The sequence below is a fragment of the Rhinopithecus bieti genome, unplaced genomic scaffold, assembly GCF_001698545.2.
Source record: "Rhinopithecus bieti isolate Rb0 unplaced genomic scaffold, ASM169854v2 scaffold_33160, whole genome shotgun sequence".
NCBI classification, from domain to species: domain Eukaryota; kingdom Metazoa; phylum Chordata; class Mammalia; order Primates; family Cercopithecidae; genus Rhinopithecus; species Rhinopithecus bieti.
In genome coordinates this window covers 47,583-62,955 of record NW_016814008.1, presented here as the reverse complement: position 1 = coordinate 62,955, position 15,373 = coordinate 47,583, and the positions used below count along the sequence as shown (strand labels likewise).

At 41.5% G+C, this 15,373-nt stretch overlaps 1 protein-coding gene across 1 annotated transcript in view; it reads right to left on the bottom strand.

Annotated features, from left to right (window-relative positions):
• LOC108513550 (major urinary protein 4-like) overlaps positions 1-15,075 on the bottom strand; it is a 21,177-nt gene extending 6,102 nt beyond the window's left edge. The window contains exons 1-5 of the mRNA XM_017849338.1: positions 15,025-15,075; positions 10,024-10,160; positions 9,234-9,307; positions 8,139-8,249; positions 7,696-7,797 (exon numbers count right to left, since the gene is read on the bottom strand). Coding sequence (XP_017704827.1) covers positions 7,696-7,797; positions 8,139-8,249; positions 9,234-9,307; positions 10,024-10,091 — 355 coding nt within the window. The 5' untranslated portion in view covers positions 10,092-10,160; positions 15,025-15,075. The remainder of the gene's footprint in view (positions 1-7,695; positions 7,798-8,138; positions 8,250-9,233; positions 9,308-10,023; positions 10,161-15,024) is intronic.
• Between the last annotated feature and the right edge of the window lie 298 nt (positions 15,076-15,373).

Sequence of the window (15,373 nt, the reverse complement as noted above, 5' to 3'; positions counted from 1 at the left end):
TTTCATTTCGTTATGTACCCAGTAGTCATTCAGGAGCAGGTTGTTCAGTTTCCATGTAGTTGAGCGGTTTTGATTGAGTTTCTTAGTCCTGAGTTCTAGTTTGATTGCACTGTGGTCTGAGAGACAGTTTGTTATAATTTCTGTTCTTTTACATTTGCACTACATTTTCTTTATCCAGTCTATCATTGATGCGCATTTATGTTGATTCTGTATCTCTGCTATTGTGAAAAGTGCTGCAATGAACATACATGTGCATATCTTTATAACAGAACAATTTAAATTCCTCTGGGTATATACCCAGTAATGGGATTGCTGGGTTGAATGGTATTTCTCCTTAGGTCTTTGAGGAATGGCCACAATTGGGAGCCAAATGGTGAGAACACATGGACAGATAGAGGAGAACAACACATGCTAGGACCTATCAGAGGGAGGAGGGTAGGAGGAGGGAGAGGATCAGGAAAAATAATGGGTACTAGGCTTAATTCCTGGGTGATGAAATAATCTGTATAACCCCCATGACACAAGTTTACCTATGTAACAAACCTGCACATGTACCCCTGAACTGAAAAGTTTAAAAAAAGAAGCTTTAAGTCTACGATCTTGCTATTTATTTTCCCTTTGTCCCATCAGTTGCTTCCTTTTTTCTCCTGCCTTCTTTTGGATGGAATATCTGTTATAATTCCATTTTATTTGATTTGTTGGTTTATTAGCTATAACTCTGTTTTGTTATTTTAATGGTTGCTTTAGGGTTTATAGTAAACATCTACACCTTATGGCAGTCTACCTTCCACAAATGATATTATTATGCCACTTCATGTATAGTACAAGAATCTTACAGCAGTGTACTTTCCTTTCTCCCTTAGCCTTTTTGCTATTTTTGTCATGCATTTCACGACTATATATGTTAAAACTGCATATTACTGCTGAGCGTGGTGGCTCATGCCTATAATCCTGGCACTTTGGGAGGCTGATGCGGGTGGATTTTCTGAGCCCAGGAGTTTGAGATCAGCCAGGAAAATATGGCAAGACCCCGTCTCTACTAGAAAAATTAAAAAAAAATTAGACACGCATGGTGGCTCAGCCAGCTACTCGACAGGCTGAGGTGGGAGGATTATCTGAGCCCTGGAATCAACACTGTAGTGAGCCTTGATTGTGTGCCGCTGCACTCCAGCCTGGGCAACAAGAGTAAGACTCTGTCTCAAAAAAAGAAAAAACTGCATATTACATTATTATTATGTTTAGTTATCTTTTTAAAAAATTTTAAATAAGAAAAATATAAACACACTCATATTATTACCATTTCTGATGTCCTTCATTGCTTTATGTCCTACTTTCATCTGGTGACATTTTTCTTCTTCCTGAAGGGCTTCCTTTAATATTTCTTGTAGTAGTGTATGTTTTATCTCACACGTTGTAGTTTTCATCTATATAAGTTCAGTTAAAATGACTATTTTAATGTCTTTGTTGAGCCTAACATCCGTGTAAGTTCTGGGTCAGTTTCAATTGATTTATATTTTTCTCCTCACTGTGAATCATATTTCTCTGCTGCTTTATGTACTAGGTAATTTTTTAAGTTGAATGCCAGATAGTGTGATTGGATTACCTATTTCTAAAAATATTTTTGAGCCTCGTTCTGGAGCACAGTTGAATTACTTGAAAACAGTTTATTTTGATATTGTTTTTTAATATGTGTTAGTTGGGATAAGAAGAGCATTGAATTGAGGGCTAATTATTCTTTACCCTGAGGCAAGAAATTTCTGAGTACCCAATGCCCTGTGAATTATGAGGTTTTCCATATTTTTCCCCAACTGTATATAACAACTAAACTCTATTATCTAGACATGAATAGATCTGTAATGTAATTGCCTTTTCTTTTTTTTAGAAGAAAATAAGAGGAATGTTACTTTCTAGAAAATAGTGGGGAGATACTGGAATCAAAAGAGAGACAAAAATACGTAAAGCATAAGTACAGAGAGGTTGGGCTGGAGGGTGGAGGAGGCCTAGCATGGGGCAGGGGATGGAGGACTCCTAAGGAGACCTACAGTAGGCAGAGAGGTGTCCAGGTATCAAGAATTCAGATATCACAGCCTGGAAAGCTGGTACTTCTAATTACATGTTAGCAAAACATTTGGTCAAATGGTTGCTTGCTGTACCTTGGAAGATAGACCATGTGCTAACAAAGGCTGCAGAGCTGGGGGAATAGACAGGAATGATTCAAGGTATTGGCATATTGGTATTGTGTTGGCAACTTCTTGCTGCTTTCAGCAAAACTTATAAGCGAGAGAGTCTTGGAGTTAGCCAAGCTTCAAGTAGGGAGAGCGTTACTAAAGTAGGCGTCCTCTGCCCTCAGCCTCCTCTAAGTTGATTGAGGGTTCTATACCCCAAAGTTGATTGCTGCTTCTATACCCCAAAGCAAAGCAGTGTAAGTAATGGCTGTGAAGTAAAAATCTAGGCTTGCCCAAGAAAGGTTGTGAGCCTGCTGGCAAAAAAAAAAAAAAAAAAAAAGGGTTTAAGGATCCACCTCACCCAGATCCATTGTTTTAGATGGTCTCAAAGTAGCCATAATTAAATTTAAAAAGGGGATGGGACAGGCAGAACATAGAAGCCAATCTAGGAAATACCAGAGTTTCCAGGCTTAAATCTATGTCTAGATAAAACTTGGGCGGTGTAGTTACCTGTACATGGAAAAGTCGACAGGCAAATATAGCAGAAGTCTACTAAGTTTTTGAGAAATTTGTATTGTCAAAAGAAATTTAGCCTTGGCCTATAGCAAAAGCATGATGGAGTCTCACCCTGTTGCCCAGGCCAGAAGTCAGTGGTGTGATTGCAGTTCACTGCAGCCTCAAACTCCTAGGCTCAAGGGATCCTTTTGCCTCAGCCTCTCAAGTAGCTGGGACTGCAGGCATGGAACTGCTACCATACCCAGTTAATCTTTTCTTTTTTTGAGACAGGGTCTTTCTCTGTTGCCCAGGCTGGAGAGCAGTGGCACAATCACAGCTCACTGCAGCCTCAAACTCTTGACCTCAAGCAATCCTCCTGCCTCAGCCTTCCAAAGCACTGGGATTATAGGTGTGAGCCACCATGCCTAACTGCATGTGATTCCTTACTCCTCAAAATAATCTATCCAAATCTATACCAGCAGGAAATGGGTAGCGATCATGAAGGAAAGGGACAAGAAAGAACCTTCCAGAGTCAGGGGCCACAGAATCCTGTGGACATAAGACCATGCTTCCACCAGTCTCTTTTCCTTTACCGCATGCAACTCAGCTTTAACCATGCAAATAAGGACAATGTCCTAGGCGATAGTACAAACAAAGAACTGGGTTCCTGAATGACTACAAGGAACAGAGTTGCCAGCCAACTTGGATCATTTATGTTAGATTGTTCATAGAAGACAGAATTAATTCTATCTTCATTAAATTATATGGATTATGATTGAGTCTCTTATAGCAGCCTAGTTTATCTAGCAGGTTAGATAAACTAATAAAATGTTTAAAACTGATATATTTATCCTTTCCCACTAAACCTATTCCTCCAGCAGATTGCAGCAAATGGCAATTCCATCCTCCTAATTTCTTAGTCCAAAGCCCTTGGAGGCATCCCTTTCTAGCCCCTACCAGGTGCACAGTATCAAACAAGGTCTTGCATTGTGATTTAGCTTGGTGCTTCCCAGAATTCTAGGCTGCAGATACATGGAGTGGGCATGGGCTCTTGTCCTAAAAGTGTTAATATCCTTCAACCAAAGATCCCCAGGAACATACATATAGTTGAACAAATTGGGTTGAGTATTGCAGCTAGGAAGAACATGCACCATTGGGAGCCCATGTGTGTCTTAGTAAGTGAGAGGTAGAAAAAGGGCTATAGGATTTGGAAAACGCCTACTACGAAAGCTCCAGATTTGGTGCTGTCAGAAAGGGGGAAAATTTAAAGATTGGATATCTCAAAAAATATTATCAATGGAGAGGAAAGACAAGCATGAGGATAAAGCCGTAATTGGTAGATAAATAGCTGCCACTCATTTTAGCTAAGAGAGGCATATTTGTGGATTGCACAATGATGCAATCAATGGATTGATTGATTGCAGAGTGACTTTGTTTAATGTTGATGTTTTATGAGATTGTGTATGTCCAACATAACAATCTGGCTTAGCTGTGAGCAGCAGCTCTGCTTGAGAGCTTGTGATAGCACTGAAGCCCAGCTGTGGGAGTCCAGGATTGCTTTTTTTCTTTCTCAAATGAGTGATGGTGCCTTATCACAGGCAGCCAGCCTCTCTCTGAGACTCCAGGTGAGGGAGAAGAGCTGTCTCAAATTCATTCCGCTCCTCAGAGGTGTGCATCTCCAGCCTGCACCCCTGTCTGGCCATTATGACACTTGTTCCTGTCACTACGTTGACTCAGGGTGCTTCTGAGCTGTTCTAAGAACCCAGAAAATGATGCTGCTCTGGTCCATTTACCCTTATCATTCCCATTTGTTTTTTTTCTTCTTTCTTTGGAAAGGTATTGTTCTGCTTGTTGGCTGGGCACAGTGTTTCATGTCTGTAATGAAACATAGTGTGTGGATCGCTTGAGGTCAGAAGTTCAGCGTGGCCAACATGGCTAAACCCTGCCTCTACTGAAAACACAAAAATTAGCCAAGCATGGTGGTGCATGCCTGTAATCCCAGCTACTTGGGAGACTGAGGCATAAGAATTGCTTGAACCTGGGAGGCAGAGGTTGCAGTGAGCCAAGATCACGCCACTGCACTCCAGCCTGGGTGACAGAGCAAGACTCTGTCTCAACAACAACAACAAAAAAGGGGGGGATTCTTCTGGATTTTTCTGTTTCTGATCTATGAACATTTCCTATTTTCCATTGGATGTTAATATTTCATGCCTCACTTGCACAAAATGTTTGGAGTTGAAGGGGTAGGTTTCAGTGTGAGCTCAAGCTGCTGTCTTGACTTGGAAATAGCAGAGGGCCTTTTTGTGCCTCCCTCTGGGCTGTAGTTTCCTAACACGTGGCACTACCCAGCCATCTCTCATCATCAAAGTGGTCCTCAATTGTTATTGTTATTAATTTTATAAGTGTTCTCAAGGCTTTGCCAGGTCATGCACTTCTGGGCATCAGCTGTTCTCTTACATGCCAACAGTAAAAATTGAGAGATTTCAGCATAACTGGTTGTCTTTCTACGTAACCTTTTGTCATATTTCAGCAAACCAGACCAAGCATTTGATCCAGGAGTAATAATCTGAACCTAATTTAGTCTTCTGATCTGGGAGAAAAGAAAGATATGGGACCTTCAGCTGCCTAGAAAACCATCTCTCATTGACCTTTATGCCCATAAGGACTAAGCCATTCTTCTTGCAGGACCCATCTTGCTCTGCCCTAACACCCATGGGTAACTTTACATTTTTTTTTTTAAATCTGCTATTGATGGGAAAGGGTTATTAGTGGTGAAGGATCTTTCATGTCCCTTTGCCCAAGTCTGTTAGCTTTCAAAAGAAGTTAATAACATTCTCCATCAATGCCTCCTGACAAAACCAAGTACAGGTTGCTGAAGACAGGTATTGTTTGCATTTAATGAAATCTCACTTACTGTGTTCATAGTAGATAACTGTGGTGGTTGAAGGGGGTTTTTCAACAGTGTGAAAGGACCCTGAACCCATCTTATAGGATGGATGGTATAGAGAAGCTGGGATCTAGAGGCATCTCTGTCAAGCTGGTATCAGCCCCAGCAACATCTATCCGTCAGTGTCCCCAACTGAAAAGAGAATTCTAGGATGCACAAATCATGGGGCAAGTCTTATATTCTTACATTATTTATAATGCTCTTATCAGATCACTAAGAGATTGGCAAATCAAAGGGTAAGCAGCACTCATGGGGACCTGGGATAACCTAACAGGGAATTACTGCAGAGGAAGGAGAATCCTGAAGCTCAGAGAAGATTCTGAGACACTAGAGGAAGATTACGGTTTCAGGGGCAAGGAAGCCCCTTCATTCGCTCGCTGTCAGCCTCACATCCTCACAGATACAAAGACAAATTACATGACTGCAAGGTTAATGATTTATTGATCATGTAGAGTCAGGTATTATTCACGTAGAGTTCCCCTGGCTGTGTGACAAGGACAGTCAGAAATTCAGAGAAAACCTCTGATTCTTGGTGAATTTCTGAGTCTTCATAGGCAGTTAGGGAAGCTAAAGATGCAGCGGATGATGTCTTCATGTGTGATATGAATGGAATCAGGTCACAGACCTTGTCACAAGAGGACATGGGGGCACAAGGATGTCTTGTGTGCTGAATATGATGGAAATCGGAAATCAGGTCACAGAACTTGTCACAAGAGGACATGGGGACCAGGAAGGGAAGATGGAGTCCAGGTGAGGAAGTATTCACTCAGCACTAATTAAGCAGAGATGAGAGAGAACACAGGAACTTATTAAACATGCCTTGCATTGCATGAATGATGAAGAGAAATTCTATTACAGAGAAAAATGATGAAGAAATGGATCTGACCTTGTATTCTAACTTACGTTATATACCAGAATAGGAGGAGGAAGGATGTTGAGTAAATGACTTTTGCTTTTTTGCTATGGCTAATGCCATCTTAACCTTCCCCCAGCTGATTATATGAAAAAGAGAAAGGAAGTAATAAAGGGTCCTAGGTTTGTTTCTGCCATCTTCAGCATTAGAAGTTTTGAAGAATTTTTGATAAATTGAGGAATAATGGCAAAATTTATAGATATCTCTTATTAAATACTTGCTTTATGCAAGCTGCTAAGACTTTCACATACATTATCTGAATAAAGACCTATGATAAATCTAAGGTAGTTGGGGAAACTGAGTCTATTTTCCAGGTTGATGGAAAATGGGAAGGTCAGACAGTTCCATTCCCAGGTTAGAAGTCAAGGACATACACAGTACAAAGGAAGAAATGTGGATCGTAAGTTAGAGGGTGAGATGGCCTCCTGGGAGATGGTCCACAAACAGAAACGTATTTGAGTTTCATACAACTTACTCCTATTTTTCCATTTCGTACATGAAGTCTTAGTGATTTTTAGCACATTATCAATTACTGGGCCCTTTTCACAACCATTATATCCACACAGCAACTCTGTAAACTAGGCATCATTGTTTCCTCTTTTTTTTTTTCCTCCCTTTCATGGAGAATGGCATCTCGCTATGTTGCCCAGTCTGGTCTTGAGCTCCTGGGCTCAAGCGATCCTCCCACTGCTGCTTCCCTAAGTGCTGGGATTTCAGGTGTGAGCCACCACACCTGGCCCATTGTTTCCTTTTAAACTCTTAGGTTATTTGCTCAAAGCTCATGGGAGAATTGGGTCCTCTATCCAGGTCTTCCAACTCCAGATTTCAAGCTTTTCCCACAAGCATCCCTACCAAATTATTTTTATGGTGTCTTTGGGTGCAAACCCCTAATACTTTTGGAAGGCTCTGGTCCCTGGGCCACCCTCTCTCCACCGGAGTCAGAGATCACCAATCTGGAGTCCTAGGCTGCTCCCCCATCTCGGGCCTGGAGACAGCGATCTGTCGAGGGAAAATAAAACATTCAGACACTGACACCAGTTTATTTTTCAGAGAGAAACCAGATGATTCTCCAAGTTAGCACAAAGGGGACTGATTTGCAGAGTATTACTTCCCCTGGATTACTCCCTTCTGTAACATAGGAATTTAGGAAGAGAACGCTGGAAACCCCAACTTACCAACTTTAGTCAAGTCAAATATGTTTTCCTTAACAATCCCATGTTCTTCACAATATTTCACAAACCTCTCCTTGAGTTGTGAGCTCACATCCGGTGTTCGGGCTGTGGGAAGAGTGACAGTCACTGCTATGTCTTGGGTATTCGTCATAGAGGCAAATGAGGGGACAGGGCTCCAGACGGATGGGAAAATGAATGGCACCCATTGGATGCCCAGGCAGAAGTGTTGGGGTGGGATATAATGTGTCCTAAAGTTGACATCAGTGGCACAATGAAAGATCATTATTTCCTATCACTGAGCTTGAGGGATTACCAAAGGTAAGCATCTGTTTTCAGAGAAGGAGAGATGGCCCAGGATAAGGTGGGGAAGAGCACTTTGTATCTAAGTTTCTTGCCTTCCCTCCTTTCCCCACCCCAAGATGAGTGTCAGCATGAAAATACTCTACCATAGAGCTCCAGCAGTAGGAATGTTTCCCCATTCTTGAAATTCTTGTTATAAAAAAATATATAATTATCATAGTCCGTTTCAAGTATGTCAATGACGTTGCGTCCCTTATCTGGAGGAAACAGAACACAGTTCAGAACTTGTTTGATCCATAGAAAGCAGCTGAAACCCTTTACCTGTTCTTTCCCATGATACAAGTTCAAGTGCATATCCCATTAGAGATAGTGAGGATGCTGAATGTCTTCCATTTGCATTGCCCTGGGCTTCATGAGGCAAATTCTGAGGAAAGGGTAGGTTGACCACTAGTAGTCAAAAAAATTTAGCCCCAGCAGCAACTCAGCCTTTAATATCCACCCCGCCCCCAGACCTACCCACTTCCAGCAGCATCTCTGTCAGTGATGTGTCTCTGTCCTCTCTAGAAGCCCCACTGGCATTACTTACTTGATGCTACATCCTGAACAATGTGCTGTGGCGATGACCATCAGGCATCAGAAAGCCAGGCAGAGAATAAGAAGCTGTCCTGCCAATTTACATTTTTTTTTAAGACAAGGTCTCGCTTTTTTGCCCAGGCTGGAGTGCAGTGGCGCAATCTTGGCTCACTGAAACCTCCTCCTTCAGGGTTCAAGCGATTCTCCTGTCTCAGCCTCCCAAGTAGCTGGGATCACAGGTGTGTGCCATGATGCCCAGCTAATTTTTGTATTTTTAATAGAGACAGGGTTTTGCCATGTTGGTCGGGCTGGTCTGGAACTCCCGACTTCAGGTGATCCCCCTGCCTTGGCTTCCCAAAGTGCTGGGATTACAGGCATGAGCTACCATGCCTGGCCCCAATTTATTTTTTTTCCCCTGCCAATTAACTTTTGTTGCAGGAGGTGCATATGACCAAGTCACCTTCCTGAGGCTGATTGTATTATGTGGCAGGCACTGGCTTTTACATGCAAGGTTCTCCCAAATTCAGGTTATTGGCTATTAGATGGCCCCCATTTTATTACCAAAAGAGTCATTGATCAGAAATTGATCAAGATCCTGAAGATACTGGGGTTTAGTAAATTCCTTGCAGTTGGGAGTACAATTTAGAAAGACTTAAAAAAATACTTACAGTCAGCGCTACATATGGCATTCTTTTCTGTTGGTTTACAAGCCAAATTAATTTCAGTACATGTTCCATTTTCACTGTAAAACAATAAATTGATGCCCAAGAGCTATTGATGAGGCTGGCTTGCTCACCTTCTACTCTACCAGTAACTTGAGTTTCTGATTCGACTTTGGGACATTTGTTCGTACAATTATCAAAGACCTTTTATGTATATTATTTCACATGATTTGATATGTTAAGAATGACTTAAATGACAATTTCTATCACTATTGCTACTTTCCACTGTTGCTATTACTACAACTACTTGTCTAGATCATTAGCTGAGTGTTCACCACATGCCAGCCTCTCAAGTAAGTGCTTTACAAATGTGACCTGCCTTGGTCCCCACACAAACACATACACACACCCCAAAACAAAAACTAAAAAAAAAAAAAAAAAAAAAAAAAATGAGGAAGAATTATTCTCATCCCCTTTTACCCATGGGAAAAGGGAGGTGGAAAGAGATTTGTTTTCTTGGTAACACAACTGGTAACTGAAAGATTCAAATTCAGGCTATTAGTTTCAAGTTCAGTTTGCTTAACCTATGCTACATTGTCATACTACTTATGATTCTGATATCCCTCTACCTCCCACTTCCCCGACTCCAATTTAATTTATTCTTGTTACTGACTCTTGTCTCTGAATCTGGAAAAGCCCCAGATCCATCAAGTCCTGGATCAGTGCATGTGTGTGTGTTCAAGACCATACCCAGGCTTCTATTTTTCCTTGCCCAACTAAAAAAGGCTGTACTTACATTTCATGCAATTTAAAAGTCAGAGAAGAGTCCCCCAGGTAATCAATGTGTTTGACAAAAACTCTCATGCTTCCATCTTCTTCTATCTTTTCCCTGCAGTCAGAGGCCAAGAGAACCGAATACCACTATCCTGAAATCTGCAATAAGTAAGATCACTGGGTAAGAAAAGAGGAGTGGGGATACCACATGGACACTTCTTTCCTTGAACTCTGGCCTGTGGGCCAGGGCTCATAATTAAGTGAAGATAGAATTAGAACTCAGATCAGTTGGCACCACACCTAGGGCTCTTTCCACTTCCCCTTTAGGGAGGATGGAGATCCCCAAGCATTGTCATCTTTTCACATGGTACAATTGCTCTTAACCCAAGGTCGGAAACCAACCCTTTTGTCTGATATGTTAAGGAACTCCTGCCCTACAATAGGATCCACATGACTTCAGAATCCCTGAAACCATTCCCCAGAGCCAGAAGTCACTGTGCTCCATGACTGTACCTTTGACAGGTTGAAGTTGCTTGTCACAGCATTATTTTCTTCCTCCTGGGCACAGACGAGGGTCAGCCCCAGACACAGCAACAACAGCGTCATCTTGGTAGGGGATAGCACTACTTCCTCCACAGTTGCTGGGGGTGGGTTTTTCTCTAGCAGTGGCTCCACTCCCCAGCTCATCTGTCTTTATATCCAGTCTGTGTTCAGTTTTTTGTCCATGGGGCACTACCTTTCCCTTCCTCCTTCATGAAATGATCTTTCCTTCACTGGTGTGTGGCCAAGGATTGTTCCTACCCTTTTGAAACTTGGCAATTCCATCTCTTTTAGATGTAGCTAGTGACCTCAAATTTCCCAGAACACATTATCAAGAAAAATAGCAGATGCTCTAAGGGGGTGTCATTTGGAACTAGATTTAACTATGGATCTGGCTTAAAATCAGAAAGCTGATTATGTGTGGCAGGAATGGGCATAACTGAGAAACAGGATGTGCCAGAATCTCTGTTCTACCTTTTATACAAGGTGTGAAATTAGGTGAGTTACTCAATTTTTACAAGCCCCAGAAACAAACTGTTCTACCAAAGATGAAAGCACCTATCACAAAGCACTAAAATAGGGTTGAGCAAAAAAGTCTTTGAAGTATGGTGTCTGGTATTCAGTACATTCAAATTCCTTTTCCTTATTCTCTGAACCCAACCCCTGCAGCCTTCCCTCTCCCCACAATGAGTGACCAATATTTAGTTACTATGTGTACGTCTTTACCATAAGAGACATACACATGGGCTCATAAGAGAAAAGGGGAAGTACAAGATATCATTCCTTCCTTCAAAGAACCTTCAGTGAAGTTGGAAAAATGTTTCACATCCTTAGTAAAAATTTAAACCTACAAGCACATGAAATGACCCAATTGAGTAACCTAATAAAGTTACTATTATAAACTATAATAAAGGTTTATAATAGTAATGGAGGTGCCCAAACACTGTCATCTTTTCACACGGTACAATTGAAAAGGGGCCAGAGTGGGGGCATCATGTCAAAAGAGCCTACGAACACAGGTTTTGGAGTCATGAAGACCTGGGCTTCATTCCTATCTCTGCCATTTTGAAGCCATGAAGATAGATTGTGACTCTGAGTCTTCTGTTAGTTTCCTTTTTTTTTTTTTTTTTTTTTAAGATGGAATCTCACTCTGTCACCAGGCTGGAGTGCAATGGCGTGATCTCGGCTCACTGCAAACTCTGCCTCCTGGGTTCAAGTGATTCTCCTCCTCAGCCTCCTGAGTAGCTGGAACTACAGGCAAGCGCCACCACGCCTGGCTAATTTTGTATTTTTAGGAAAGACAACATTTCACCATGTTGGCCAGGATGGTCTCCATCTCTTGACCTCATGATCCACCTGCCTTGGCCTCCCAAAATGCTGGGATTACAGCCGTGAGCCACCATGCTCAGCCTGTTAGTTTCCTCTTAACAGGGCTGATGACACCTGTTTAATACATAGCTAGGGATTCAGTGGGGTGATGTGCATAAAATCTCCAGCATCATGTCTAGCACACACTGAGCTGGTGGGTCAGAGAATGCTTCCAGGATAAGGTAGGACTTGTAGTAGGTGTTGAAAGTCAGGGAGGGTATGGAGATATGGTGTGCATGTGGGAATAGCATTGTGGGAGGGAGGAATATCATGAGATAAGATCTTATGCCACCAGCCAGGGTTGTTATATAGCTCATTTCTGCCTTTCTCTAATGGTCTTCTCTAATGGTCTAATTTCTCTAATGGTCTTCTTCTGTATCCCCAAAACCAAAAAGAGTTTGGCATCATGGGAGGAGCTGAGCACAGGGCAATGAACCTAGGAATGGTGACATTCTGTCTGTAGCCTGCTTAAAAAGACATCCCAGACCCTTGTGTGAGTTTTCCTGGTTCCTGCTCAACCGATGTTCAGTCACTGGTGTTTTGAGGTCTGTGTAACTTCACCATCATAGGTGGCTGTGGGCTCTCCTGGCCCTGAGATGGAAGAACTGAGCTTGATAAGTGGTGACAAAGGCTGTGTACTTGATTTCCTCCATTTGACTCTCTCCAAGAACTCATGGCAGCCTGTGAGCCACCAGGTTTGTAAAACGAACCCCCTTCTTCCTGGGTCATGATGCTGAGGGGAAAGTCAGTTACCACTGCAGCATCCAACCCCTCCCACTGCCACTCCTAACTCTGCACTCTTACAGCACCGTATTGTGACTCTGCTTCTGTTTTCATTACCTATGAGAAGGTAAACTCCCTTCTGAAAGTTGAGACATCTTCCTTGTTGTACCTACCATAGTACTGAATACATAGTATCACCTTTGGAATGTTTATATACTAAATCCTATCATAAAAGCACTAAGGATTCTTGATATTAGAGGCAACCTTCTAGAAAATCATTTCATAAATAGGAATATTATGTTTGGGTGATGACATCCTAATTTACATTATTGGACCACAGGAATAGAGGGAGAATCTAGGACTGAAGACTGTGATCAGAGCCTATGTTTGGATGATCTTACTAAAACCTGAGTTGAATATTTCACTCTCTGGCTGCTTGCTTCCATTTCAAACCTACCACATTTTTGATGGTTGGTTTAAGCGTTGCCAGGACAGCCTGTGATCACTGAGATAGCAAGGTCAAGGCTGCAAAAATTCCCAAGAGGTATGATGCAATCTAGCTAGGCAATTAGTGAAAGAAAACCTAGACAAACCAAAGCTGAACTAATATTAAAATGTGAAATCAATCAGGAGGGATGCTTTCGTTTATGATAGAATTCCATTAAATAATACTGTAGCACTGCATTTATATATTTGTGGTAGGAACTATAGATTAATAACCTGACACACTTTCACAAATTATAGATGATCAGTAAATATTGCATCAAATGAACTGTAGACTTCTTTAGTGGAGAGGATTGGAAGAAGTAGAGAGATAGAGAAGGATGACAAAAAAGAAAAAGAATAACCACTGATGTTAGCATCTCCCAGACAGTATAGAAAATATAAATACATGAAACAAAGATTTAATTTATAAAAGTTCACTTGACCACCCATCTACAGGGAATACATCTATTGTATAATGCAAGATACACAGGGTATAGGATTCAGAGTAATTTGTCTGTAGTACAGCAATTTGCTTTAGGAAATCATGCTACTAAATAATTTTTTTAAAAAAAAATGACTTATTTCGACTAACATTATCAAGTGCCTCTTCTATGCTAGGCCTATACCAGGCACTTTGAGGGCTAAAGAGATAAACCAGATGGGGGCTGTGCCCTCAAGAAACTCCTGGCCAGTGTGGGGATGATTTAAAAACAAATAAACTACCAGGTCTAAAGTGAAAAAAATTAGGAAAACAGAGGTGCCAATAGTAATGAACAAGAGGAGTAACAAGAGAAAGACTGACCACCTAATTCTAGGTATGAAGCCAGAAAATTTTTTTCCTACAGATAAGCAGGACTTTGTCTAAGACACACAAATTCATAACAGTGGAACATAGCAAGCTTTTTAAAATTTTATTTATTTTTTTTTTGAGAGGTGTCTCACTCTGTCACTCTGTCACCCAGGCTGGAGTGCAGTGGCGCCATCTCAGCTCACTGCAACCTCCGCCTTCTGGGTTCAAACAATCCTCCCACCTTAGCCCTGAAAGTAGCTGGGACCACAGGCATGTGCCACCATACCTGGCGAATTTTTTTTTTTTTTTTTTTTTTGGGATTTCTAGGAGAGGTGGAGTTTCACCATGTTGCCAGACTGGTCTTGGACTCCTGAGCTCAAGTGATCTGCCTGCCTTGGCCTCCCAAAGTGCTGGGATTATAGGCATGAGCCACCATACCTAGTCAGCAAGCTTTAATGGACCCCTCCTGATACAGTGGACAGAGAAACAGTGGAGGTTCTCTGGGGAGTAAAGGTTCTGTGCTTTCCAGCAGGGAGAAAGGAGTGAGTTGAGTTGTCCTACAAGCCTGGGAGCCCCAAGGAAGCAGCTCCTTCCTTTCTGCCAGGGGAGGAACGATGCTTCTGATGAATGAGTCTCGGTCTGTACAACAGTACTAGATGGACCGAGTGTACATCAGTTATCTGTCACCATCCTAGAGAGGTGGCCTTTGGATCTTCTCTTTTATGAGACCAACTGATTATGATCCTAACTCTTGTCAGGATTAATTCCAGGACTGAATTCCACAATGTATACATATGTCACAACATGTTGTATACCACAAATATACACAAATTTTTACTTGTCGATTAAAAATTTTTCAAAAGATTACAAAAAAGGTCATTCCAAGGCTGAGCTGCTCAGGCCCCCAAAATCCATCAATCTTTTAAGAACATGGCATTGACAGCTGAATCCAAACTGCTGTATTAACAGTCAAGTTGCATCAGCTAGTTTTATATTTGTGGCCTTTAGATTTCAACAGACTTAGAAACAATCTGGTAATAAAAGAAAGAAGGTCTTGTTCAAAGTCATATTTGCTCAAGGAGCTCCAAGCACAGAATTGTGCTAGAGTCTACTTACCATGACTAATGGTTATGACTGGGATGTATTTTTGTTCCAGTACAAGTTTCATCAGTCCTGGGGCCACATAAACAAAAATAATATTTTGATGCTGGAAATAAAAGAACTCAGTAAGTCTTGATGAGTGTTTTACAAACATTATCTTCTTTAATCCTCATAATAGCTCAACATGGTATGTATCAATATCCTGTTTTACAGTGGTATGAACTAAGAGTTAGAAAGGGGAAGTAATCTTACCAAGGTCACATAGCCAATAAATGAGAGAACCCATGCGTGAACCCAAGACTGATTTCAAAGCCCCTACTCTTTTTGATTCCACTACACAGGTCAGGGCTTAATGTTTCTAACA